The sequence below is a fragment of the Coregonus clupeaformis genome, chromosome 19 (genome assembly GCF_020615455.1).
Source record: "Coregonus clupeaformis isolate EN_2021a chromosome 19, ASM2061545v1, whole genome shotgun sequence".
NCBI lineage: Eukaryota > Metazoa > Chordata > Actinopteri > Salmoniformes > Salmonidae > Coregonus > Coregonus clupeaformis.
In genome coordinates, this window is record NC_059210.1 from 54,005,844 (window position 1) to 54,022,352 (window position 16,509).

General features: G+C 45.3%; 1 protein-coding gene across 3 annotated transcripts in view; it reads left to right on the plus strand.

Moving 5' to 3' along the window:
- LOC121532278 (SLIT-ROBO Rho GTPase-activating protein 1) overlaps positions 1 to 16,509 on the plus strand; it is a 158,804-nt gene that overhangs the window by 130,721 nt on the left and 11,574 nt on the right. For all 3 annotated transcript variants that reach the window (XM_045205016.1, XM_041838124.2, XM_041838125.2), the window contains exons 18-20: positions 3,096 to 3,175; positions 12,697 to 12,877; positions 15,179 to 15,316. In XM_045205016.1, the coding sequence (XP_045060951.1) occupies positions 3,096 to 3,175; positions 12,697 to 12,877; positions 15,179 to 15,316 (399 nt within the window). The remainder of the gene's footprint in view (positions 1 to 3,095; positions 3,176 to 12,696; positions 12,878 to 15,178; positions 15,317 to 16,509) is intronic.

A 16,509-nucleotide genomic window follows, 5' to 3' on the forward strand; every position in this document is an offset into this window, starting at 1 on the left:
GTCATTTTGACGAGCCTCACTGAGATGTTGGCTGGGGAGCCAGTAGGTTTTTTTTTTTCTCATTCCTGTCCTGTGAATGTAACATAACTCAGGCTCACAGCCAAATACCCCTTCATATGGGACATAATTTTCCATGCTGCAGGTATGTGTGTCTCTGCACTGCAGTGGGGGCTGCAGCGGTCTCAATACGTCGTTAGTAAGAGTTAATGCAGGTAATTATGCTAAATGATTAAGGTGTCTGTGGTGAGACAATATGACAGGGTAGAGCTCTCTTTTCTGTGTCAGCTTTAGATATCTGCCTTGATGAAGTGAGACTGACTGAATCGATCACCATAGTGACCCTCATCAAGGTAGAAGAAAAGAGACAAGTCACTTGGCAAGGAAACAGCCATTTTAACATCCAAGTAATGCAGCATGTAGAAGTATGTTAAAACAGAGCAGAGTAAAGTCCCTGGGCCAGCTAGCTCCACAGCTGTGAGGAGCTGAGCAGGGAGAGGTTATGGTTCTCTTCCCCTGAAGAGCACTAGCCTGGTCCCAGATCTGTTTGTGCTGTCTTGCCAACTCCTAAGCTTTAAATATTGGCCTAGAAAAGGTGACGGACCGAAGCGATCACGATTGGGAAGGAAACACTAATTATAACCTAAAGTGCAGCACATAGAAGTACATTAAAACAGACCAAAGTAAAGTTTGTCAAGATGGCTCCACAGCTGTGAGGAGAGCCTATCACTTCCTTCCTCTGAAGAGCACGTCTCTCTCTGTTCCTTGGCAGAGCGTAAGCCTTAGCTCCGCCAGAGATAATCACCCGTCACAGCCATCAGGACGCCATCCCTGACCGAGCCACATCAAACCCAGGGAGATTTGTTGTCGTCTCTCCATCCCTCTTCCTCCCCCGGTGGGTGAGGCGAGGCGGGTGGCGGTGGTGTGTTACCCTGGGAAGCGGCACTAAGTGCCAGCCGGAGGTAATCTGTGGAAGATTTAAGGGGCATTAATGCCAGGGATGTCTGAACAGATAAACAGCACCCAGGCTGTGTCATGGGAATACTGATGAACAGCACCCAGGCTGTGTCATGGGAATACTGATGAACAGCACCCAGGCTGTGTCATGGGAATACTGATGAACAGCACCCAGGCTGTGTCATGGGAATACTGATGAACAGCACCCAGGCTGTGTCATGGGAATACTGATGAACAGCACCCAGGCTGTGTCATGGGAATACTGATGAACAGCACCCAGGCTGTGTCATGGGAATACTGATGAACAGCACCCAGGCTGTGTCATGGGAATACTGATGAACAGCACCCAGGCTGTGTCATGGGAATACTGATGAACAGCACCCAGGCTGTGTCATGGGAATACTGATAAACAGCACCCAGGCTGTGTCATGGGAATACTGATGAACAGCACCCAGGCTGTGTCATGGGAATACTGATGAACAGCACCCAGGCTGTGTCATGGGAATACTGATGAACAGCACCCAGGCTGTGTCATGGGAATACTGATGAACAGCACCCAGGCTATGTCATGGGAATACTGATGAACAGCACCCAGGCTGTGTCATGGGAATACTGATAAACAGCACCCAGGCTGTGTCATGGGAATACTGATGAACAGCACCCAGGCTGTGTCATGGGAATACTGATGAACAGCACCCAGGCTGTGTCATGGGAATACTGATGAACAGCACCCAGGCTGTGTCATGGGAATACTGATGATGCCCTCTATTTGGGCTTCTCAATAGTGGGTGGCTGCCTCTCAATGTGGCTGTAGGTGCATCGCAATAGTCTAAAGTCTGTGAGACAGACCTGTCTATTATGCAGGGCCTCGGACTCTGACTTGTTTACATAGGACAACACGTAGCCAATGTTAATTGGTCCCTAAGCCCTTTATGTAGGGCGGCAGGTAGCTTAGTGGTTAAGAGCGTTGTGCCAGTAACCTAAAGGTCGCTGGTTCTAATCCCCGAGCCGACTAGGTGAAAAATCTGTCGATGTGCCCTTGAGCAAGGCACTTAACCCTAATTGCTCCTGTAAGTCGCTCTGGATAAGAGCGTCTGCTAAATGACTAAAAATGTAAATGTAGTGGCCACTTCCTGATGTGTTTGATAGTGACCATTCGAGTCTGCTACTGTTTTGGGCAAAATGAGAACTGAGATGATGCGCACTTCCATCCCAACTGCCACTGGTCAATATTCCAAAATTGAAAACCCATTCGCGAGCATCTTGTGTCCTGCCGCAACCTGTTTTATAACATGATTTGCTATGAAACACAAAGCTGATTTAGCTAACGGGGCCTGCCTGCTCAATGTGCCTGCTAGTTACTACTAGTTAGCTTAATTGACAAACACAGAGATGGAACTTAGCTAGCTAGCTAGTAGTGATTTTAGTTTGACAGCTTGCTGATGATGAGGTTGTTCTCAGAACAACCTCATCATCAGCGCAGCCAGCAAGCAGCTGACTTTATACTGTCTGCAGTGCACTGACTTTTTCCATGCACATTTTTTTACTTAAAAGATACTGCACCAAACAGCTTAGCTAGATGTACAATCGTGCAACTAAGACCTGCTCTGCAAAAACATCAAAATGAATTACAGATTTCTTGATTTATATTTTGAGGAAGTGGTAGTTGCTACCGTGACTCAGGAGGGACAAACGACAGTGACTGCCAGGATAAGATATGCGAACATTATACACCCACATCGAACCACACCCCCAAGACCCAAATCTTGTTTTTCTTAATGAGCAGCAGAAAAACACATGCGGAATCGGTGCGTTCAGCCCCCCTTTAACAGCGGCCCTCCGGACCTCGGTGAAGACTGAATGTGGCCTGTGGGGAAAAATGTGTTTGACACCCCTGATCTACACTAAAAGTCTTACATACTACTTACTACCAGGTATTTGCTTTCGCCAGTCCAGTTGTGTCACATCATTACCGAAGAAGGAAAGGAGGCAAATGGGGGAATCCACTTTAAACTATTAAGATACAGCCTGAGGCTGGATGAAATTGAGTAGGGGGTACAATTGTATCCATGGTAGCCTGAACTCAACCTATAACCTCTGACCCCTAACCCTGACCTCTGACTTTGTCTCTTCCCCCACAGTGAGAGTCCCTACAGCGAGCATGGGGCCATAGAGGAGGTGGACAATGAGGGAGGCACTGAGACGCATACCAGCGAGGACGGTGAGTACCCTTCAACCAGGCACCCTCATAACCCTATGATGTAATTACATACCAGATGTTAACGTCATGGGAAAAGCATACACTTTCTTTCCCCTGTGTCTGTGCTGTGGTCTAGTGAGGGTTAAATCCAGACTTTCTCCAGTGGCGCAGTGGTCTAAGGCACTGCATCGCAGTGCTAGCTGTGCCACTAGAGATCCTGGTTCGAATCCAGGCTACGTCGTAGCCGGCCGCGACCGGGAGACCCATGGGGCGGCGCACAATTGGCCCAGCGTCGTCCAGGGTAGGGGAGGGAATGGCCGGCAGGGGATGTTGGTAGAGCATGGCGTTTGCAACGCCAGGGTTGTGGGTTCGATTCCCACGGGGGGGGCCAGTATGAAAAAATAAAAAATAAATAATGTATGCACTCACTAACTGTAAGTCGCTCTGGATAAGAGCGTCTGCTAAATGACTAAAATGTAAATGTAAATGTAAAATGTCTGTGCTGTGGTCTAGTGAGGGTTAAATCCAGACTTTCTCCAGTGTCTGTGCTGTGGTCTAGTGAGGGTTAAATCCAGACTTTCTCCAGTGTCTGTGCTGTGGTCTAGTGAGGGTTAAATCCAGAATAATACTTTCCCTACTGTCTGTGCTGTGGTCTAGCGAGGGTTAAACCAAGAGCCTACATGCATTTGTTACTTCTAGATTAGACTACTGCAATGCTCTATTTTCCGGCTACCCGGATAAAGCACTAAATAAACTTCAGTTAGTGCTAAATGCGGCTGCCTAGAATCCTGACTAGAACCAAGAAATTTGATCATATTACTCCAGTGCTAGCTTCCCTACACTGGCTTCCTGTTAAGGCAAGGGCTGATTTCAAGGTTTTACTGTTAACCTATAAAGCGTTACATGGGCTTGCTCCTACCTATCTTTCGAGTTGGTCCTCCGTACATACCAATATCGCTACGGTCACAAGCGCAGGCCTCTAATTGTCCCTAGAATTTCTAAGCAAACAGCGGGAGGCAGGGCTTTCTCCTATAGATCTCCATTTTTATGGAACAGTCTGCCTACCCATGTGAGAGACGCAGACTCGGTCTCAACCTTTAAGTCTTTACTGAAGACTTATCTCTTCAGTAGGTCATATGATTGGTGTAGTCTGGCCCAGAGTGTGAAGGTGAACGGAAAGGCTGAGCAACGAACAGCCCTTGCTGTCTCTGCCGGGCCGTTCCCCTCTCCACTGGGGTTCTCTGCCTCTAACCCTGTTGCAGGGGCTGAGTCACTGGCTTGCTGGTGCTCTTTCATGCCCGTCCCTGGGAGGGTGCGTCACTTGAGTGGGTTGAGTTACTGACGTGATCTTCCTGTCTGGGTTAGCGCCCCCCCTTGGTTTGTGCTGTGGTGGAGACCTCTGTGGGCTATACTCGGCCTTGTCTCAGGATTGTAAGTTGGTGGTTGGGGATATCCCTCTAGTGGTGCGGGGGCTGTGCTTTGGCGGAGTGGGTGGGGTTATATCCTTCCTGTTTGGCCCTGTCCGTGGTTTCTTCGGATGGGGCCACAGTGTCTCCGGACCGCTCCTGTCTCAGCCTCCCAGTATTTATGCTGCAGTAGTTTATGTGTCCGGGGGCTGGGGTTAGTTGGTTATACCTGGAGTACTTCTCCTGTCTTATCCAGTGTCCTGTGTGAATTTAAGTATGCTCTCTCTAATTCTCTCGTTCTCTCTTTCTCTCTGAGAACCTGAGCCCTAGGACCATACGTCAGGACTACCGGGCATGATGACACCTTGCTGTCCCCAGTCCGCCTGGCCTTGCTGCTATTCCAGTTTAAACTGTTCTGCCTGCGGTTATGGAACCCCCTACCTGTCCCAGACCTGCTGTTTTAAACTCTAATGATCGGCTATGAAAAGCCAACTGAGATTTATTCCTGATTATTATTTGACCATGCTTGTCACTTATGAACATTTTTGAACATCTTGCATGGTTCTGTTATAACCTCCACCCGGCACAGCCAGAAGAGGACTGGCCACCCCTCATAGCCTGGTTCCTCTCTAGGTTTCTTCCTAGGTTTTGCCTTTCTAGGGAGTTTTTCCTAGCCACCGTGCTTCTACACCTGCATTACTAGCTGTTTGGGGTTTTAGGCTGGGTTTCTGTACAGCACTTCGAGATATTAGCTGATGTAAGAAGGGCTATATAAAATAAAATTGATTGATTGATTGATTGAAGAGCCCACTGGTCTATGTGGATAATCCTGCCTTTCAGCCTGTTAAATGGAATGACCTTGGAGGGGCAGGGAACTGGGCTCCAGAGATGTGGGCATCTATTCATATACTAATTCCTACTGTGTCGCCAACACCCCATGTGACCTGGGCCACACAGTGATAGCAGCACCCCCCTCCCAGGCCCCTGGTGGGCTCTTCTGCATCCCTCCGGACCCCTCGGGTGATGTGATGAGAGATCTTTACGTTTTTGGGTCAGCCGATAGCATTTCAACGAGCCCTAATCCCATGGGTTGGTCACTCAAGGATACCCAGCATAGAACTACTTTTGGGGGAATTATTTTGAACTCCAAATAGGAATGGGGAGTGATGAGAATTAATGATTGTGTCTATAATAATACCATCTGTATTGTCTATGCTTTTAAACTACTTCAGCATGTGTTCATTTGATAAGCCTCACTCACACCAACCTCAGAGACACTGCACTGCAGGCCAGGGAACTATATACTTCTCAGACTAAGTAAAATGTGTGAGTTGAGATGTCTGCTCTTCCAGCTGGTCTGTTGGACCCGGTCTCAGACGAGGGGCATGCGATGGAGTTGGTCTGTTCCAAATCAAATACAGTGACTCACCTCCTCCGTGGGCTACAGAGGGGTCAGGTTGGCTGAGTAGGCCAGAAACGGGTTGCTTCTCAGGGAAACGTTTTAAAAAACGCTGTACAACTACAGTGCCTTCAGAAAGTATTCACACGCCTTTTTTTCCACATTTTGTTGTTACAGCCTGAATTTAAAATGGATTGAATTTAGATTTTGGGTCATTAGCCTAAACACAATACCCCATAATGTCAAAATGGAATTATGTTTTTAGAAATTTTGTAGAGAATAAAACTGCAAGAGAATTGGCAAATAAATGTACTTTATGTCCTGAATACAAAGCATTATGTTTGGGGCAAATCCAACACATCACTGAGTACCACTCTTCATATTTTCAAGCATGCTGGTGGCTGCATCATGTTATGGGTATGCTTGTCATCGGCAAGGACTAGAGAGGTTATTTGGGGGATAAAAATAAACGGAATAGAGCTGAGCACAGGCAAAATCTTAGAGGAAAACCTGGTTCAGTCTGCTTTCCAACAGACACTGGGAGACAAATTCACCTTTCAGCATGACAATAACCTAAAACATAAGGCCAAATATACACTGGAGTTGCTTACCAGGACGACATTGAATGTTCCTGTGTGGCTTAGTTACAGTTTTGACTTAAATCGGCTTAAATCTATGGCAAGACTTGAAAATGACTGTCTAGCAATGATCAACAACCAACTTGACAGAGCCTGAAGAATTTTTAAAAGAATAATGTGCAAATATTGTGCGATCCAAGTGTGCAAAGCTCTTAGAGACATGCCCAGTAAGACTCACAGCTGTAATCGCTGGCGAAGGTGATTCTAACATGTATTGACTCGGGTATGAATACTTAAAGTATTTAATTTTAATACATTTGCACAAATTTATAAAAACATGTTTTCACTTTATCATTATGGGGTATTGTGTGTAGATGGGTGAGAAATCTATTTAATCCATTTTGAATTCAAAACACAACAATGTGAAATAAGTCAAGGGGTATGAATACTTTCTGAAGGCACTGTACATAAAACATTTTACAAAAACGCTGTACAACTACGTAACAAAAACGTTACAAAAATGCTGTAAAACTACGTTACAAAAACTTTCAAAATTGTGTTGGAGAGCAGACAATGTGGACGGCTACAATGGAGCCCAACCCGTTTCCGTGGTAATAATAAAAGCACACATTAGTAGCCTAATCATAATAACAGGCAAAAATCCCTTTCCGTTTAGGTCTGAAAGTGTTTTTAGATGTCCTTTAAACAGAATTTATACAAGAGCTCCAGGATGGAAATGTAGGCCATCACTTCTCATAACATACTGTAGCCTTGCTAGCACATCCTCTTTCAGAGTCAGACACATTTATGCCCATTCTAACAAATTAAGACACCTGGGGCAAAATAATAAAACGGGGGAGGGACTGACTGCTTGGACATAAGAAATCCAATAAGAAAAACAATTTTTCACTGCAAACATTTTCCATTGAATGCCCTAATGAATGACACCTGATGGTACATATTAAAGCACGTAGGCTACATCATAGTTTTCCATTCTAGAACGGTAAAAACACACATGGCAGCTATCCATTGCAAAGCAATTAATTATGGACAAGCAAGCCTAATAAACCATATGAACCTAACTCGGGCTACCATGGTTTTGGTCCAAATATTGTCTCCCTGTCGGGTTGAGTGGAAAGCCTTTCTGACCCCAATGTTATTGCCATTCCCTGTGGGCTCTTGAAGCCTGTTCACAGACCTATTGTCCTCCAGTTAGTGGTTGAAAATACTTAGGATCTTACACAGATTTACAGTTCTGACGTCAATGTTCGATCCTAGTTGTCTTCAGGGCTTCAATGTCTTTGTTCGCTCTCGTTGTATTGGCCACCTTTTGTAACCAGCCAATAAGGCCAAGCCCTCTCCTCTGTTAAAGCCCATTTACTCCCATTATGGATGAACTGGAGAGTCCACATTTACAGAACTGACTCCGTGAGTGTGTGTGTGTGTGGACGTGTTTATCTATTCTTGATTCAGCCTGACCAGAAGTCCCCACAAGAATAGTAAACATTTTGTTAGTCCCCATGAGATCAAATGCTATTTCTAGGGGGTTTAGGGTTAAGGTTAGAATTAGTGTTAGGGTTAGTTTTAGGGTTAGGAGTTAGGTTTAGGGTTAAGGTTAGGCTTTTGGGTTAAGGTTAGGGTAAGAGTAGGGTTAGGTTTAGGGGTTAAGGGAAAATATGATTTTGAATGGGACTGAATTGTATGTCCCCACAAGGTTAGCTGTACAAGACTGTGTGAGTGTGTCTGTGCGATAGGAAACACATGCATCATGTGGGGAACATCACATGGGGAAAACTAGGGGAAATGGTTTGAATTGTTGGTGCTTGATCATTTCCCAGACATAATAGGTTGTCACTTCCCAGTGTCCCTTCGTTCTTTCACGTACTACAGACAGTACTCAATTTTAATTAACTGCATTCCATCAACTCCTGTAAAAAGTTTCTGGTCGGCAATGACATGCATGACATCGTCGAGTAATATGACTGCGAGTGACAGTGTCCTTTTTTTAGACACCCATTTCTCACTCTCTGTCAATACATTGATGTTCCTTCCCTCTGCTGGTAAAACACTATAGGGTCAAAGGTGAATGAGCTGGCACATTGATTTTATCTCAGAGTGCAAAAGCTGTTTCATGTAAAGCTTTTTTTTTGCTGTATGTTGGACAGCCATGGTTGGAGTAGTGCATTCTCTTTACCCAGTGTAGTATACACTGAACAGGTCATTACTCTTCCCCTATGACCCCCCTCTGTCTCTGCTCAGCATGTCCTGTAGCAGATAAGCAGGATTTTAGATGTATTTACAGAGAGAGTGAGAGAGAATTCATTGGGGCCTGCCTAGCTGCTTCTTTTCTTTTCTGCCTCTCACGTTATCAATTGTATCCGTATCTCACTCCAAGGTGGTGGTCCCTATTCGCATCATGAGCAGAGCGAGCCATGGGACTACTCCACTGGGGTGTACCAGCATCCTACATCCTACACTGCTATATCAGACCCTCTGACCTTTTCAGTTCAGCTATTTTTGTGTATGCGTGCACGCACGTCTGAGCGTCCTTGTCTATGAGCGTGCACACTATGAAATTTAAAATGTAATCAGACAGATCAAATTCCTGTCTGTCACATCTTATTGACTCCACAACACACCTGTCATTCCCCACGGCAGAGAGGGGAGAGAGGGAGAAAAAACAAGAGAACCAAGATGCATGTTAACTCCATTTGGAAACACTGTCCTCTCCACTGCTCCTCTCACCAGGATGCTCATCAGGGAATCTCACTGAGTTGTTTGTGTGAAAAGAATATCATGGTGGCTTTTCACACATGCTGCTCTGGTTTCCTGCTATCTGAGCTCTGTGGTGCTTCTCCACTGATACCTCTTATCAAGGAAGCCTTGCTGTGGGAGGGAGCAGCAGGGACCCCTGTCTGGCTTAATGGGTTCTGGTGGTTGGATGTTCTTGGAGGGTGGTTGGGGGTGGAAGGAAACTGACCAATGACGATTGCTGTATCGTCATTGGTCGGGAGTCATGGCTGACGCCACCTAAGAGGAAAGGCCCATATGACTGTTCCTTGATGTTTTTAGCTCACCTGGCAGCAGAAACGGCTATGTCTTAGTGTGATACTGACTGCGTTACAAGGGGCTATGTGATAAAGGTTTCTAACAACATTATATAAACTATATGTGGTGTGGTAATGTACTCACAACATAGACACTCACAACAAAAAGCAGATGACAGTGTTTGTATTGGGTTTATCTTATTAACACTGTCCTCACTCAGACATCCCATGCAGAATTGCCATAGGTCTTTGTGATAGCTTGTAGTTTGGATACAGACTCTCTATTGTCTAGTAGTCTAACCTCAGCAGAAGTCCATAGTCTGGCTAACATACTGTACTGAGCAGTATAGATCTCCTTTCACTAAGAACTATAATTATCCCTGTTCAGGGCCTTCAGGGTCTGTTGTCCAGGGTGCTCTATTGTATGTGTGTAGCTCAGTTGTTATTGACACTGACTAAAATAGGCTGACTGACTGCTGCTTTCAATGATAGGTCGATAATACCAGACCCATTTGTGACATAATTCAGACATACATAATCGTGACATACATAATACTGACATATACAGTGGGGGAAAAAAGTATTTAGTCAGCCACCAATTGTGCAAGTTCTCCCACTTAAAAAGATGAGAGAGGCCTGTAATTTTCGTCATAGGTACACGTCAACTATGACAGACAAATTGAGATTTTTTTTCTCCAGAAAATCACATTGTAGGATTTTTAATGAATTTATTTGCAAATTATGGTGGAAAATAAGTATTTGGTCACCTACAAACAAGCAAGATTTCTGGCTCTCACAGACCTGTAACTTCTTCTTTAAGAGGCTCCTCTGTCCTCCACTCGTTACCTGTATTAATGGCACCTGTTTGAACTTGTTATCAGTATAAAAGACACCTGTCCACAACCTCAAACAGTCACACTCCAAACTCCACTATGGCCAAGACCAAAGAGCTGTCAAAGGACACCAGAAACAAAATTGTAGACCTGCACCAGGCTGGGAAGACTGAATCTGCAATAGGTAAGCAGCTTGGTTTGAAGAAATCAACTGTGGGAGCAATTATTAGGAAATGGAAGACATACAAGACCACTGATAATCTCCCTCGATCTGGGGCTCCACGCAAGATCTCACCCCATGGGGTCAAAATGATCACAAGAATGGTGAGCAAAAATCCCAGAACCACAGGGGGGACCCTATCAATCAATCAATCAATTTTATTTTATATAGCCCTTCTTACATCAGCTAATATCTCGAAGTGCTGTACAGAAACCCAGCCTAAAACCCCAAACAGCTAGTAATGCAGGTGTAGAAGCACGGTGGCTAGGAAAACTCCCTAGAAAGGCAAAACCTAGGAAGAAACCTAGAGAGGAACCAGGCTATGAGGGTGGCCAGTCCTCTTCTGGCTGTGCCGGGTGGAGATTATAACAGAACCATGCCAAGATGTTCAAAAATGTTCATAAGTGACAAGCATGGTCAAATAATAATCAGGAATAAATCTCAGTTGGCTTTTTCATAGCCGATCATTAGAGTTTAAAACAGCAGGTCTGGGACAGGTAGGGGTTCCATAACCGCAGGCAGAACAGTTTAAACTGGAATAGCAGCAAGGCCAGGCGGACTGGGGACAGCAAGGAGTCACCACGGCCGGTAGTCCGGCGTATGGTCCTAGGGCTCAGGTCTCTCAGTTGGCTTTTCATAGCCGATCATTTAGAGTTGAAAACAGCAGGTCTGGGACAGGTAGGGGTTTCGTAGGGCCGCAGGCAGAACAGTTGAAACTGGAATAGCAGCAAGGCCAGGCGGACTGGGGACAGCAGGTGTCATCATGCCCGGTAGTCCTGACGTATGGTCCTAGGGCTCAGGTTCTCAGAGAGAAAGAGAGAACGAGAGAATTAGAGAGAGCATACTTAAATTCACACAGGACACTGGATAAGACAGGAGAAGTACTCCAGGTATAACCAACTAACCCCAGCCCCCCGACACATAAACTACTGCAGCATAAATACTGGAGGCTGAGACAGGAGCGGTCCTAGTGACCTAGTGAATGACCTGCAGAGAGCTGGGACCAAAGTAACAAAGCCTACCATCAGTAACACACTACGCCGCCAGGGACTCAAATACTGCAGTGCCAGACGTGTCCCCCTGCTTAAGCCATTACATGTCCAGGCCCATCTGAAGTTTGCTAGAGTGCATTTGGATGATCCAGAAGAGGATTGGGAGAATGTCATATGGTCAGATGAAACCAAAATAGAACTTTTTGGTAAAAACTCAACTTGTCGTGTTTGGAGGACAAAGAATGCGGAGTTGCATCCAAAGAACACCATACCTACTGTGAAGCATGGGGGTGGAAACATCATGCTTTGGGGCTGTTTTTCTGCAAAGGGACCAGGATGACTGATCCGTGTAAAGGACTGAATGAATGGGATTTTGAGTGAAAACCTCCTTCCATCAGCAAGGGCATTGAAGATGAAACGTGGCTGGGTCTTTCAGCATGACAATGATCCCAAACACACCGCCCGGGCAACGAAGGAGTGGCTTCGTAAGAAGCATTTCAAGGTCCTGGCGTGGCCTAGCCAGTCTCCAGATCTCAACCCCATAGAAAATATTTGGAGGGAGTTGAAAGTCCGTGTTGCCCAGCGACAGCCCCAAAACATCACTGCTCTAGAGGAGATCTGCATGGAGGAATGGGCCAAAATACCAGCAACAGTGTGTGAAAACCTTGTGAAGACTTACAGAAAACGTTTGACCTGTGTCATTGCCAACAAAGGGTATATAACAAAGTATTGAGAAACTTTTGTTATTGACCAAATACTTATTTTCCACCATAATTTGCAAATAAATTCATTAAATATCCTACAATGTGATTTTCTGGATTTTTTTCCCTCATTTTGTCTGTCATAGTTGACGTGTACCTATGATGAAAATTACAGGCCGCTCTCATCTTTTTAAGTGGGAGAACTTGCACAATTGGTGGCTGACTAAATACTTTTTTTCCCCACTGTAATTGCCAGAAATGTTTATACTCTGACAGCACTTATTTAAAAAAAAATTGTAATGGGTTCCTTCATGTACTTTATCAGACGTTTGACATACCTGACTGTTCTCCTTGTTTCTTCTGCAGAGGGTGAGCCCATCGAAGCGATTGCCAAGTTTGACTACGTGGGGCGTTCGGCCAGAGAGCTGTGCTTCAAGAAAGGCGCCTCCCTGCTGCTGTACCAGCGGGCATCGGACGACTGGTGGGAGGGACGGCACAACGGCATTGACGGCCTGGTACCTCACCAGTACATCGTGGTGCAGGACATGTGAGTATGCAGCCCATAGAGATACACAGACAGCTTATAGAGGAGATACTATCACATATATTATGTACATATTCTTACTCCATTTCAGACATCAGGGACAAGTAATATAAATCAATCTGGTGACATTATAATATGTTGAGTTAAAAGTTAAACGTTTTTTTAAGACTACAATCCAGACAAGTGGTTTTGCACAGGAATCGTTAGTGGGGCAGGATTTGTAGTTGCACTCCAATAATGGTACTTGCACATTATGTCCTCATCCTTGAAGTCTAGACCACTACTCCCTTAACAATACATAAGACTGCTGTTTAGAGAGGACTCTTGTATGCAGTAAATGTTCCACTTCCTTGAAGGGGACTCCTCATTACAACTTGTGTCCTGTTCAAGCTATTGCTCACTCACATAACTGACCAATCAGTCACTCAATCACATTGTATTTAGTATTTTATTTTCACTCTTAACAGAGAAGACCCACCCTCCCTTAATCCCATTTGGGGTTCCTTTTCAGAGTGTAAGTGACATTACCTGTCCATCTTTAATGTTCTTCCTCTGAATTAATCACTGCTTTTTCTCACTGACAGTGACTCTGAGGGGCCAAGGCTCTAGGGCTGTGTGAAGCAGGGTCCTGGGCTGGGGGCCTCTGTCTGTCCTACCCATTCTATGATGAACAAGTGTTCTCTAAGGGTCCTTAATTACCCCTTCTGCCCTCTGTCACCCTCTTAATTACCCCCGAGAAAGACACTCGACATTGTTTAGTAGCTGGCCAGAGAAACGCATGTATAAAGCTCTCCTCCTTTGTTAGTGCTGCAGGTCCTTTTCCAGCTGTCCCTACATGTGCCTGTATCAATAATTCACTGGGGGAGGACCCGGCGCTGATGGCTGTTTTCTTAGTTAATGGAACGACCCAGAGAATTTCCAGCCGGGTGTCCCGTAGCATAGCCTAGCATACTGTACTGGTGTGTGGAGGCTCAGAGACAGTGTTGAGACACACGGCCCCCATAAAAGGGTATCATCTTTCAGAGCTGAGCTATGGGGCCAGGAAAAAATTCACAGTGCAGCATACACTGAGTTTACCAAACATTAGGAACACCTTCCTAATATTGAGTTTTACCCCCAGAACAGCCTCAATTCGTTGGGCCATGGACTCTACAAGGTGTGTGTGTCGAAAGCGTTCCACAGGGCCAATGTTGACTCCAATGCCCACAGTTGTGTCAAGTTGGCTGGATGTCCTTTGGGTGGTGGACGATTCTTGATACACACAGGAAACTGTTGAGCGTGAAAAACATAGCAGCGTTGCAGTTCTTGACACAAACCGGTGTGCCTGGCACCTACTACCATACCCTGTTCAAAGGGACTTGCCCATTCACCCTCTGACACAATCCATACACAATCCAGTGGATTTAACAAGTGACATCAATAAGGGATCATCGCTTTCACCTGGTCAGTCTGTCATGGAAAGAGCCGGTGTTCTTAATGTTTTGTATACTCTGTGTATAGAAGCACTTGGGTGAAATACAGTAAGATGAGCTTTGCGTATCAGATTGCTGGGCCTCAGTCATCCTTCTTGTGATACTTGTGTGTGTAGCATGCGTGCACATGTGGTGTGTGTGTAGGATTGCAAAACTCCTGGTAATTTACCAGTAGTTTACTAGTAAAATTAGAAAATGACCGGTAATATTCCTGCGCTTTGTAACCCTAGGTGGTTTATCAGCCAGTCCAGTCCATTAGTCCCCACTCTACCAGGCTATGTGGCTACTAAGCAGCTCTGATTGCTGCCACCTGACAAGATCAGGCACCAACTATAGTGTATGCAGCTAGCGCTCAGCTCAGTCACACACACAGCCCAATGAGATAACCCATACACCTGGCTCTGGTCATGCTGCCTGGCAGCCCTGGACACACCACTACTAATGGAAGGGTAATAGATCCAGGCCTATGAGTCAACATGAGCCTGGAGGAGAGGCTAGTTAGGAATGCTTGACTGAACTCAATGCACTGTGTTATCAGATGCCTTCATCTTCTAAACTATTCACTGTGGTATCAGATGCCTTCATCTTCTAAACTATTCACTGTGGTGTCAGATGCCTTCATCTTCTAAACTATTCACTGTGGTGTCAGATGCCTTCATCTTCTAAACTATTCACTGTGGTTTCAGATGCCTTCATCTTCTAAACTATTCACTGTGGTGTCAGATGTCGCCGCCTTCTAAATTATTGTTGCATAAAATTGCATGGATTTTTGTCTTCTTTTGTGTGTGTGTGTGTGTGCGCGCACCTGTGCGTGTATGTGTGCGTGTCACAGGGATGATAATTTCTCAGACACGCTGAGTCAAAAGGCTGACAGTGAGGCCAGCAGCGGTCATGGAGCTGAGGACAAGTGTTCAGGAAAAGACATGAGCTCTCCTACGGACACCAGGATCTCTGACGCCTACATTGGCAGGTGAGTTCAACCACATCTTACCTCAACCTTACCTAGTTAGGCAGTATTTATTAGGCACCAAACAGAAGAATACGGACTGAAACATTGGGGGGACTACTTGGACTTGTCCAACAAGAAACGCGCATTTCTGTTTTACGTTGCATGCCAAACACACACACACACACACACACACACACACACACACACAAACACACCGTAGCCTACTGGAACAGCACACCTTGACGTCTCACTGTGGAATATTCTCAGGCATCTCACTAATGAAAGACAGCCAAGCCAATAACTGCTTGATTTATGGGTCTGTCTGCCAGTCGGTGGCTCTGGCTTGGACTACCACCACCACACCCTCTTCCGACTCCACTGTACTCTGTGGTCAACGACAGTTTAAAAGGCAAAAGGGCTACATTACATTAGGTAGATGCACGTAAAAAAATAAAATGTACAAATATAAACATTCTGTGGAATGGAGATGAATCTAGAATGAGTTCCAATAGAGGAAAAAAAGTTATGTGTACCTGGCTTTACTTATGACTAACACTGAGGGACAAGTATTGGAGTTAGTCAGTGAGTCTACATGAGAAGGGCCAGATGCCATCTTCCATGCAGGGTCATCCACACTGTTAGCTAAACCTGGGCCCGTATTCACAAAGACACTAAAGAGCTTTACTTTTTTTTTGAAAAATATAATATGGACAGGGGAGACCTGATTCTAGATCAGCGCTACTCAGCCTAATGGCCAATAGAGTCATCGTTGATGATGAGTTGTCCCATTCAGTGGGTAATCGAAGTCCATTTTCAGATGGTTGGCATCAGTCAAAATCAGGGTGTAAATACAATAGAGGGGTGATTTCATAGTGGTCATTCTCAGAGCAATCTAGGGCGGACGCATACACACACACACTCCTGGTGTATCTTTTTGACAGGGACTATGAAGGCTTCTGGGAGAGTGACATTATTTTGTCTCACTCGTTCTTCTGTTCATTGCTGCATTCTAATTTGTGTGGTGGAGTAGGCAACCTTGAAAAATATGCCACTGGCATCAGCCCTGTATACGAGTTTAGATACTGTTTTATTGAAAGGCTTGCTCACTTCACCTGTCTCTCTGCTGGATAAGTGTTGATGAATCATACTTTTGCCTAGCTATGCGTTCCATTCCTTGTTATCCTCCCCCTGGCACCCCTCTATTTTCTCATGTG